The sequence below is a fragment of the Pempheris klunzingeri genome, chromosome 3, assembly GCF_042242105.1.
Source record: "Pempheris klunzingeri isolate RE-2024b chromosome 3, fPemKlu1.hap1, whole genome shotgun sequence".
Taxonomy (NCBI): domain Eukaryota; kingdom Metazoa; phylum Chordata; class Actinopteri; order Acropomatiformes; family Pempheridae; genus Pempheris; species Pempheris klunzingeri.
Window position 1 is genome coordinate 1478378 of NC_092014.1, and position 12199 is coordinate 1490576.

The 12199-nt window shown below is 42.2% G+C and overlaps 1 protein-coding gene across 1 annotated transcript; it reads left to right on the plus strand.

The window, feature by feature from the left end:
* The first annotated feature begins 354 nt into the window (after positions 1 to 354).
* snrpb2 (small nuclear ribonucleoprotein polypeptide B2) lies at positions 355 to 4612 on the plus strand. Its single transcript, XM_070855710.1, has 7 exons — positions 355 to 405; positions 1691 to 1762; positions 2523 to 2695; positions 2773 to 2907; positions 3337 to 3372; positions 4074 to 4162; positions 4251 to 4612. The coding sequence occupies exons 2-7, from the start codon at positions 1699 to 1701 to the stop codon at positions 4408 to 4410; spliced, it is 657 nt and encodes a 218-aa protein (XP_070711811.1). The 5' UTR covers positions 355 to 405; positions 1691 to 1698; the 3' UTR covers positions 4411 to 4612.
* The last annotated feature ends 7587 nt before the right edge of the window (positions 4613 to 12199 follow it).

The window sequence follows — 12199 nt, forward strand, 5'->3', positions numbered from 1 at the left end:
ATCTTGTTATCTACCTTTTTATTTTAATTTTGTTCTTTTAAAGATTTATTTACCTCACCTCTGCCTCAATCTGCTCTGAATTTATTATGTTGAAGCACCAAATGTATGTATTATATTTTGAGATGAGTTGATGTTCCCTTGGTAATCTCTTTATATTGTTACAATGTCTGTTAAATCAAGTTGCCATACTTGTTTATTTGTGTATTTTCTCAATAAAGCATTGGAAAACAAAACAAAAACAAAACAAAAACATGTGATCACTTGCAGTGCCAGTGAAGGTGAGGCAGCCTGCAGTTCCCCTCCCGGCCTGCTGGGGGCGGCAGCAGGTGTTAAAGCAGCAGTCACTGTGAGCGGCGCACTAGTCCGTGTTTCCGGGTGTGTGTGAGCGGTGTGAGTGTAAAGGAGGTGAGTTTAATATCTTTACAGCTACATCTTCTGCTTACCTGTCTGTAGTGCTACAGGATCGCTCGGGCAGGTGATGAACACCTGTGGATTGTGTTCATATCAGAGATCATCGTGTTTTACCGGAAGAGTGACTGTTAGTTAGTTAGCTAGCTAGCTAGCTCCTGCTAGGCTAGCGCTGTTATGAATGAATGAAGCCAACGTTAAGATAACGCATGCTAGCATTAGCTTTAGCTTTGAGGAGTGTAATCCAGCGTTGGAAGAAGTTTTCCGATATTTTATTCCAGTAAAAGTACTAATACCACACTGTGAAAATACTCCACTACAAGTAGAGTAAAGGCTCTGCGTTAAAGTAAAAGTATAGAGGTATTATGAGCAGTACTTGAAGTAAAAGTACTCACTGTACAGTCAAATGTTCAGCCAGTGTTTTACTGTTTGTGTTTTTTAGTGTGTAATTTCTGCTCCGCTCACGTGTTGCATTTCAAATACTTTATGTCCTGTTGGGTGGCTTAAATAAGCTTTTGGAGCCTTTTCAAAAGGGTTTTAAGTAGTTAATTTAGTTTAAGTTGGAGGAGAAACCCATCAAACAGCCTTCAGTTAATCAGCACATGTGGAGAAGTCTGGTTTCCACTGGACAGGAAGAGGATTAAAAAGTGTTTGTCTGTTGTTAGTGAGGAAGAACTAGTCCTCATACACTGTTCCTGTCTTTGCCTCAGAGCAACCAAAGATATTTCTACTGTAAAAAAGCAAAATCTGAGAAACCGTTGTCAACTATAAAGTTATTATCGTCTCTCTAAATAAATGGGAGCGACTTCCAGGATGTAATTCAGAGTTTACGTCTGAGTTGCATCACTGGACTGAATCTGTGGATCGACTGAAATAAAATATCTTTTACCTTTTTATTTAAGAGACACTTTTGTGGTTGGGACCTAACTTTTTTCTGTGACTATCAATAAAATATTGTTGCAGAAGTAGAAACCATGTTGTCCTGAAACAGCAACGTTCCCCTCTGACATGTGGAGGAGTATAAAGCAGTATTTGTACTCGAGTACTTGATAAACGTGTCTGGGACATTTGTGGGACAGCGTCAGGCTCAGTGAGACTCTCTGGCCACAGTTGACCTCTTCAGTACTGATGGTTCTATTGTGTTCATTTCTCTTTAAGTGTTTGCTTCACGAGCTGCTATAACGGTGAACTTTCCCTGCTGTGGGATCAATAAAGTTTTTATTTTATCTTATGTAACCTGAGCTGACGCACATATTCACCTGCTGTCTTGTTGTTCCGTCAGACGCCACCATGGACATCCGACCAAACCACACAATTTACATCAACAATATCAATGATAAGGTCAAGAAAGAAGGTACGTGTGTGTTTATTCATCATTGATCATCTGATCAGAAACATTCTCTGGTTCAGTAAAGTGAGAATCTTCTGCTTCTCTCTGTTTTTAAATCATTGTGTTGGTTTAATTCATTAAACCTGTCCGGGTCAGGCCCATGAACTTAATTAATATCGTTCTTCTAACTCTAAGACACCGGAGGCGTTACTCTGAGCTTGAAATGAACATTAATGATTATTTATTGGACATTTAATTACAGAGAAGGTGACTGATGGATAATCAGTGTGAAGGTTGGTGGCAGCGGCATTATTGCAGGACTGAGGAGGTTCGTTTTGCAATAATGCTGCTGGACATTATCCCACTTATTACACAGCTTCACACTGAAGAAATCCTCAGTGTGATTCATAATACTGACTTAAAATGCTTTTATTGATTTACTGCGTCCTCGCTGCTGCTTCTTCTTCTGGTGACGTCATTTCTTGGAGGACCTTCTTCTTCTTCATGTCCCTAAAATGTGTCCAACCTCAGCTAGAAGGTTCCAGAAGTCAGTGAAGCAGAATGAGTGAGAAAAGACTTCAGACATGTTGTTCATCAGAGGAGACTAAAGAAAGACAGAGAACATGTTGATCCAGAACAACAGTGGATGTAGAGACATGAAAAATATTTCTAATAATAATAATCCATTGTTGAAGTTGTCACAGATTACTAGTGTTGATCAGTGAACTCATCACATCAGTCAGTCTGTGATGATCTCTGTCTGTTTCTGGTCTCGGTCTTGCAGAGATGAAGCGTTCGCTGTACGCGCTCTTCTCACAGTTCGGCCAGATTGTCGACATCGTGGCCATGAAGACCATGAAGATGAGGGGACAGGCCTTCGTCGTCTTCAAAGAGCTCGCCGCCGCCACCAACGCCCTGAGGCAACTACAGGGCTTCCCCTTCTACAACAAGCCCATGGTAAGAAGTGATAAAGCTGTGCTCACCACCGGCCAGCTGGCTGGACCTTCACTGACTCGTGTCCCGTTGTTTTCCAGAGGATACAGTACGCGAAGACCGACTCCGAGGTCATCGCCAAGATAAAGGGCACGTACGGCGACAAGGAGAAAAAGAAGGACAAGAAGAAGAAGCCTCAGGAGCCGGTGACGAGCCTGGCCAAGAAACCAGCAGCGGTGAGTGAAGACGTCAGGTTTAGGTTTACTGAAGACTCGCTTTAACAAACGTCCGAGATGATCCTGAACGCCTCTCCGCTCGCCTGTTTACTCCTGGTATCAGAATGAGACTCTGCCTGCGTCTCAAATGACCACACGTGACCTCACCGCTCTGTATGCAAATAACCACATTATACAAGAAAGTAGTATTTAATACCATGTGGTCTGGGTGAATACTGGACTCTGATTGGCTGCTGGGTGTCCGAACTAACTGTTTGAACACAGACGGACTGACTGATGGAGGCGGCGGTAAAATCCCTGTTTTAGTGAATGGAGTCTGGTGTGTGTAGAGAGGGATAGAACGGCTGTTTGTTGAAAACCAGCAATTTATTAGCTCATAATTGTGATATTGATCCTGTGCGTGATGTGCCTTGTGTTTCTTGTTTGCAGGGACTAGCAGCACCTGTGCACTCCCCTGCAGTCCAGGTGAGTCGACAGCAGCACTAAGTCACGAGGTGGTTTTTGGTGAAGGAGTAAACGAGGGCACATATCTAGATACTGACCTACAGATCACCATTACAGCTGCTGCAGAAACACCAGTCTGTGATCAAAATATTATTATTCCTCCTCAGCTGAGAGCTCACTCAGTGCCGTCACTTAACAGTAAGCTCAATGGCCGTAATGACAATCACACACATTTAAACACAACGTTTAGTTCATCAGTCAGCTCAGAGCAGAGGAGGCAACAGGAAGTCAGTCAGACAAATGGCAAAGAGAAGCCACTCAGTTTTCAAAATAAAAGCCTCTATGCAGACAGAGGTTCATCCTGGATGTGGAGAAACACTCTGACTGTGACTTTAGCTGCAGCACAACAAAGCAGGAAGTACATCCAAGAAACACATTTAAAGCAGCAGAAGAAGAAACGAGGCCTGTTTGATCCCGTTAGAAACACATTTAAAGCAGCAGAAGAAGAAACGCGGCCTGTTTGATCCCGTTAGAAACACATTTAAAGCAGCAGAAGAAGAAACGCGGCCTGTTTGATCCTGTTAGAAGGTCCAACATCAGTTTAACGAAACACAGGAGGTTACATATCACACATTATATTTTTATATATATATATATTTTTTTTTATCTGTCCACACTGGTCCGTGGCTGTTCCGTCCTTTCACTGTCTGCTGTGCTCTCAGGTGCCGGACAACCCTCCAAACTACATCCTGTTCCTCAACAACCTGCCGGAGGAGACCAACGAGATGATGCTGTCCATGCTCTTCAACCAGTGAGTTCACTGTCAGGACCTGCTGTGTTTACTGTGTGTGTGTGTTTACTGTGTGTGTGTGTTGACGGCGTGTCCCCCTCCTTGGCAGGTTTCCTGGTTTCAAAGAGGTGCGGCTCGTCCCGGGGAAACACGACATCGCCTTCGTGGAGTTTGAGAGCGACACACAGGCGGGCGTGGCCAAAGACGCCCTGCAGGGCTTCAGGATCACAGCGACCTGCGCCATGAAGATCACATACGCCAAGAAGTAACTGGGGGGGGTCGGATCCCCGGACACAAAGACACTCTGGGGGGGGGGGCAGCGGCGGTCTATGGATTTTACGCTGTGGTCCCAGATCCTTTTTTGAGTTTTGTAAATCCTACAATTTTTTTTTTAACACTTTTAATTTGGTAAATGTGGAGCAGAAGAATCTGTGACTCCATCTTGTTGTGTAAAATAAAGACTTTTTCTTATTTGTTGCCTTTTTACATGTGAATTTAAAGGAACAAACAGTTCAGGGGGGGGGGCTTTAAATGGAAATAAGTAAATGAAATGATAAATAATTAAAAATAAGTAAAGATTACAGGGAGGGGGGAGTGTTTCCTCCTCCAGCTCTTATTGATCCGAGTCGTCTCAGCAGTTTGGACGTCGTTCATCCTGACGGCGACATCAGGATTCTTTTCAGCTCACACATATAAATAAAGATGACCAGAGGAGAGGTATTGATCCGCAGGCAGCTTCGGCAGCTTGTGGGCCGTAGATCACCAGGCAGGCGGCAGCAGGGGTTCATGGGAGGTTGTTTAGTGGAGGAGGTGCTCACACTGATGCTTTAACGTGGTTTGAATTCTGGAGCGAGTGTGTCGGCCGCTGTCACGTTCACTTCAGCCCTCAGTAGTTATTGGTGACTTCTGTTGTTCAGTTACAACAGTTTATTTATTACTAATATTATAATTAGAAATAATAGAAAAGAGAAAAAGCAACATTTCCTTTTTGTGGGATCAACATTTTTATCCAATTAGTCACATTAACATTAAACAGAGACACTGAGAACTAAAAAGTGCAGCTTTTGTAAACTCACACTTTGCCAAATTAACAGCCAACTGCCTGATACAGACAAGACGTCCCTCCCAGTCATCAGAATAAATGACCACATCATCAAGTACACCGAACAGCCTTCTAGATCTCCAACCACCATATTCATCAACCGTTGAAAGGCAGCAGGTGCATTTCACAAACCAAAGGGCATTACAGTGTATGAGTATAATCCAGAGGGAGTAACAAATGCAGAAATTTGTTGGGCTCCCTTTGACAATGGGACCTGCCAGTATCCCTTCAGCAGGTCAAACTTATTCACAAACGTGGCTGAACCTACTTGGTCAATGCAGTCCTCTGTTCGAGGAAGTGGAAAACAATCAGGTTACTTACGAAAGTCTGAACAAAACCTGGGGGTGTTATCAGACTTTGGCACAAGCAGGCGAGGTGATGCCCAACTGGAAGGTGACGGCTCTGCGATACCATTATTGAGCATAAACTTAACCTCAGCATCAAGATACTTACGCCTTTCTGGGTGCACCCTATAAAACCTGTTAAATAGGTTTACAACCCCCACATCTATGTCATGTTCCACCACGTGTGTGCGAGTTGGTACATCACCAAATAGACGTGGATACTGTGTAATCAGGTGAATTAATTGATTTTGTTGGGACCAGAAAGTAGAGCTTCATCAGGACCTGGCCAGTCCTCCCTTACTTGCTCTGCCGCAGCCTGAGGGGACACAGACACTGATAAACAAGCTGGACGTGCAGCAGATAAATGTGCATCCTGATCAGCTGCCTGACAAGCACGAGTATAGTACGGTTTCAACATGACACAGCTATCTTCACCATGAGTGAGCTGCTTCAGCCGCTGTCTTTACGTCTCTCTCACTGAGATATGTTGCCATGTACTCTGGCACAGAATTTTTAAATTGCTCCAAAATCATCAGGTCACACAGCGCTTCAAAATTTTTACCGTCAGCTGCCACCAGCGATCAAAATGAGTCGATATGTCACGAGAAAATTCCTGCCGGTAAGCTTCAGGGACAAGCTCATACACCTGGAGAACAGTCAATTTTACCAATTCATATATGTCAACTCTCTTTTAGTCAGAGAGGAATAAGCCTCCTGGGCTCTTCCTGTTAGTACACACTGTAACATTACTATACAAGTGGAGTCAGACCGTCCACGTGCCTCAGCTAAACACTCAAACAGCACGAAAAAACCTTTCAGGATCTTTTTCGTTAAATTTGGGAAGTAACCTCAATTCTCTCCAGACATCCACCTTTTCTGGAGAGCCGCTCGGACCAGAGAGACCATCAGTAGCAAGAATATCAGCTGTAACTTTTCCCTCCCTGAGACAGTTTCTGCCTTTCAAGATCCAATTTTGCATTCTCAGCTTCCTGTCTCATCTTTTCAATTGACAGTGCTCTCTCCAATTCAATACCTTGCTTCATGTTTTCCACTGCGACATCCTTCTCTGTTTCCAATTTCAAACGCAACAAAAGCAATTCTTTTTGTTGTTCAAAGGTCAAACCCATAGCAGGAGAAACACTCTCCACGCCCTCAGAGACCAGACCAACACATCCATCTTCAATACATTACATTTTAAATTCCCCTTTACAGTGTCTTTATGTCCTTTATCACCAACATTAATGTAATCAGCAATTTTTATTAACTGATCCTTTGTACTTCTCACACGGTGCCTCCACAAATGCTTTTATAAAGTCATCCATGACTCAGACTACCACCACACGAGGTGAAGAGGAAGAGAAGAGAGAGATCTGGTTCTCCAGGCCGGCCTATATACCCTGGTGCACTGGCCAGGTGTGCCAGGTTAGCCCAGCCGGGGACCTGCAACACAAAAGCCAGAGAGAGAGAGAGAAGGCCCAGGCTCTGGGGCCGTAACAGTTCACAGCTCAAAGGACAAATAAACCTGATAAATACAGAAAAGCCTTATAGACACAGACAGAAAGGTTCTGTACAGTAATACAATGATCATAACGAAACAACAGCAGGGGGGATCATTGTCGTCTATGGACTGGTGGAGTAATAATAAAGTGCCTTTAGTGCTGGTGGGTGGTGCTGCAGCTCCTCCTCACACCTGGGGTGTCCCAGTCTGAGCTGCTGAAGGCCCGCACAGTCTGATGCACAGGGTGGGAGGTGTTGTCCATGATGGAGGACAGTTTGGGCAAGATCCTCCTCTCCACCACCACCTCCATGGAGTCCAGGGGGGGGACCGCAGGAAAGAAAGAGAAGAAGAAGAGGAGAGTCTGTGTCGTCGGTCCAGTTTGTTATTCAGCTGAACAGAACAAACACAACATTCAGTTAGTTTTATAAAAAAACATCTGTTAACATGCCCGTTTAATCCAATAACAGTTTTCCAGGGACATTTTTCAGTCTTCAGGAGGTGACGCGCTTCTCCTCACTAAGAAATAGTTCCTCTAAACCCACTGGTTGTGTTCACGTCTCTCAGTGTGAGCAGGTTTACTGCTCCTCTTCTTCTCACTGTTACATTAGAACTGACTGTTACAACAAAAAGTAAAGTGTCTCATATGTTTCTCAGACGTTGTTCAGGTCAGTGTGAGCTGACAGACCGGTGTCTCCTCTAGTGTTTTGACAAGCAGATGTAATATCTTGATTGTAAGAAACACAAAGTTCTTGTTCTGTAAACATCTTCCTGTTAGACACAAGCCTACGCAGACAACGCTGACAGCTGCTGGAGACTGACGCACAAAGCTCTCACAATAATTATCAACAATGACTTAACAAGGTGGGAAACAGATCAAATCAATATCACACATTTAATTTCTATTCATCTCAGCAACTGTTTAAATTTTCAGATGATCACTTCTACAACATTTCATAGAACAAATGTTCCATTTTCACTTCCCACTGACAAAGAGCCTTTAAACACATCATCAACTATGTTTGTAAAAGTGATCAATTATTTAATGTTTAAGAAAAATCAACTTTCATATTTTTAAATAAATCTTACCACATTTTAAATTAATGAACAAATCTGCGGTATTTTTAACAAAATTATATCTGTTTACATTTCATGAAGACACTTTTGAATTGAACACAATTAAAGATCAATATTTTTATTTACCGTTGCCATGACACCGCCATGTTGCCCCTGACAACATCTGGTATCTGTTTGAAAATGTGGAGCTCTAAACGAGGCTTCGGCTGCTTGTTGGGATTTTTCCTCCGGCCTGGTGAAAACAGACTGCTGCTTACCCAAAGCTGCCTTCAGCTCACGGGCTGTTTCTGCCCGTAGCTTCCCGGTGGGCAGTTAGCATGCTAGTTAGCATGCTAGTTAGCATGGCAGTTAGCATGCTAGCTCTGTGACCCGTAGTGAAGTGTCTCTCCACATTGTGCCGCTTTGTCGTCGCCCCGCAAATGAGACACACGCAGTTTTCTTTCACAGTAGTAACAAAGAACTCTTCCTCCCACTCACTGTGAAAATGATGAGCTTTCTTTCTTTTTTCTGACATGTTTTTTGGGTTAGAAACCGCCCGCTAGCTTACTCTCCACGAGCGCCACAGTTCTGTCATGCGCACAACACTGACCTTTGACCTTTGAACTCGAAGAGATCAGAGTTCACCTAAAACTATCTTAACTCTTTTATTTTTAAGATATTGTCATTTTCAAATCTATATAAATGTAAGCGTGATTAAAAAAAGAATAGCAACAGAAAAAAAATAAATTTTAGACGCAGCTCACTGGTGAGTTGTGCTATTTTTAGAACAGGCCTGCGGGGGGCGACTGATGTGGTCCTTGGGGGCGACCTGGTGCCCGTGGGCACCGTGTTGGTGACCCCTGATCTAAACTAATTCTTTTATTTTTAAGATATTGTCATTTTCAAGTCTATATAAATCAGGGGTCACCAACCTTTTAGAAACTGAGAGCTACTTCCTGGTACTGAGTCAGACGAAGGGCTACCGGTTTGTCACACTGCTCTGAAATAACAAATGAGCTCAGTTTGCCTTTAGTTATATATTATTATTATTAATGATTAATGATACTCATCTACGTGAAGACACTGATCACGTTAGTGATTTCTCACAATAATTATCAACAATGACTTAACAAGGTGGGAAACAGATCAAATCAATATTACACATTTAATTTCTATTAATCTCAGCAACTGTTTAAATTTTCAGATGATCACTTCTACAACATTTCATAGAACAAATGTTCCATTTTCACTTCCCACTGACAAAGAGCCTTTAAACACATCATCAACTATGTTTGGAAAAGTTATCAATTAAATAATGTTTAAGAAAAATCAACTTTCATATTTTTAAATAAATCTTACCACATTTTAAACTGATGAACAAATCTGCGGCATTTTTAACAAAATGATCTGTTCACATTTCATGAAGACACTTTTGAATTGAACACAATTAAAGATCAATATTTTTATTTACCGTTGCCATGACACCGCCATGTTGCTCCTGACAACATCTGGTATCTGTTTGAAAATGTGGAGCTCTAAACGAGGCTTCGGCTGCTTGTTGGGATTTTTCCTCCGGCCTGGTGAAAACAGACTGCTGCTTACCCAAAGCTGCCTTCAGCTCACGGGCTGTTTCTGCCCGTAGCTTCCCGGTGGGCAGTTAGCATGCTAGTTAGCATGCTAGTTAGCATGGCAGTTAGCTCTGTGACCCGTAGTGAAGTGTCTCTCCACATTGAGCCGCTTTGTCGTCGCCCCGCAAATGAGACACACGCAGTTTTCTTTCACAGTAGAAACAAAGAACTCTTCCTCCCACTCACTGTGAAAATGATGAGCTTTCTTTCTTTTTTCTGACATGTTTTTTGGGTTAGAAACCGCCCGCTAGCTTACTCTCCACGAGCGCCACAGTTGTGTCATGCGCACAACACTGACCTTTGACCTTTGAACTCGAAGAGGTCAGAGTTCACCTAAAACTATCTAAACTAATTCTTTTATTTTTAAGATATTGTCATTTTCAAATCTATATAAATGTAAGTGTGATTAAAAAAAGAATAGCAACAGAAAAAAATTAATTTTAGATGCAGCTCACTGGTGAGTTGTGTTATTTTTAGAACAGGCCTGTGGGGGGCGACTCATGTGGTCCTTGGGGGCGACCTGGTGCCGGCGGGCACCGTGTTGGTGACCCCTGCTGCAGAGGTTAGCCTAGCGTAGCTTAGCATACAGAGTGGAATCAGGGGGAAACAGCTAGCCTGACTGTCTGCAGTACAAAAACACCTGATTAACATGTGTGGTTAACCGGTGTTGCTAGGCAACCATCAGGCCGTGTTGACTCTTTCACCTGCAGTGGTTAGCCTAGCTTAGCATAAAGACCGAAGGCTGGACACGGAACGGGTCGATACCTGACACCTGCTGACCTGAAGATGTTTCTGCTGTTTATTCGGCAGGTTAGCATGTTAGCTTAGCGTTGGCATGCCGCTAACGTGGCTCCCCTTTCGGAGGGTTGGTGGGTGGAGCCTGTTCCACTTGTGGGAGCTGACCAATCAGAGCAGACTGGGCTCTTAAAGAGACAGGAGCGCTCAAAAAGAGCCCGAACAGAGCAGCATGTTTTAAATAATACACATAATAATTTTATTTATGATTATAGATTTTAATAATAAACACATTAGTGGTCGTTAGTGATGAGAAATGATCTTTATATAAAAGTATAAACACACTAAAAAATCTGAATGTTGTTTTTTTTACTTTGTTGATATGAAGTCGAAGGTGGAGACAGAAGAGACGGGATTACGATTGATCTCTAGAATCAGAATAATCCAGATTATTTCTGAGTTGACTGCTGTTTCTTATGGTTATGGCCAAAAACATCCAACAACAGCGACAACAGGAGAAAGTGAGTAAGCAGACTCCTCCTAAAGGGTCACATTTAAAGACTCTGGACACTTCCGGACTACAAATGGATGAATAAGGGCATCACAGCGGTGTGTGTGTGTGTGTGTGTGTGTGTGTGAGTGTGTGTGTCGGGTCTCCATGTGTCTCGTGAACGCGCCTCGCGCTCTTCTGATCATTCCGTGGAGCAGAGCGCGCGGAGGAGCAGATTCAGGTCTGTGTCACATCATCATCTTCATCTTCATCTTCATTCCTATCACTATCATTACTAAAACCATCTTTGTTTATTGGTGTCGGTGAGTTAACAGCTGTAGTTTTACGGTTGTCACGTTATTTGAGCGCAGATGTGTTTACGGTCCGCTGGAGAATCCGGATTTTAGCCTCCACACAGCAAAACTTCAGATTTATCCAAAATGTTATTTGCTGTTTTTGGTCTATTATATATATATATATATTTGTGCTGTTGCAGTATTTGTGTGTTTTCACTGCTCTCATGTGTTTCTTCACCTTGATTTTCCTTTATTTATTGATTGATTGATTTTTTAATTGAAATAGTGTGAATGTTATTTCAGTCAGCTGGACCGTCTCAGTCTGATTCAGGTCTTATCTGCTGGACAAAATGTTCATTAAATGAGTTACAGCTGACATTTCTGTCCATCAACAGGATAAACTGGCTTTTGGACGTTTTGTTTTATTACAGTTGTGGATGAATGTTTGTTAAATCTGATCTGAAGACAGTTCGACAGCTCTTAAATTAAACCTGGATTAAAGTAAATTTATATTAAAAGCAAATTAGAATCAGTTTTTGATCAGTTTTAACTATCGACACACAGAAATATAAAACTATAAAAACCCGATGATTAGTTTCTTCATTGACTGATTAATAATTTCGTATGTTAATGATTAAAAAAAGAAGCTTGAGTCCAGAGAATATTTCTGAAACGACTAATCGATCGACTAATCTATTGATCACCTTGTAGTTGCAGCTCTTAAATATATAAAAACTGTTACATAAAACAACATTTAATATCTTTATACAATTCAAACTGTAAGTGCAAACAGTGCAGGAATAAAAAATGATAATAAATGTTTGATTTGATAATTAACTGATCGGGGTCGCTTGAGTACGGAAGCTCTTTCATGCCATCAAAATAAATAAATGCCTTAAAAACTGAGAAATA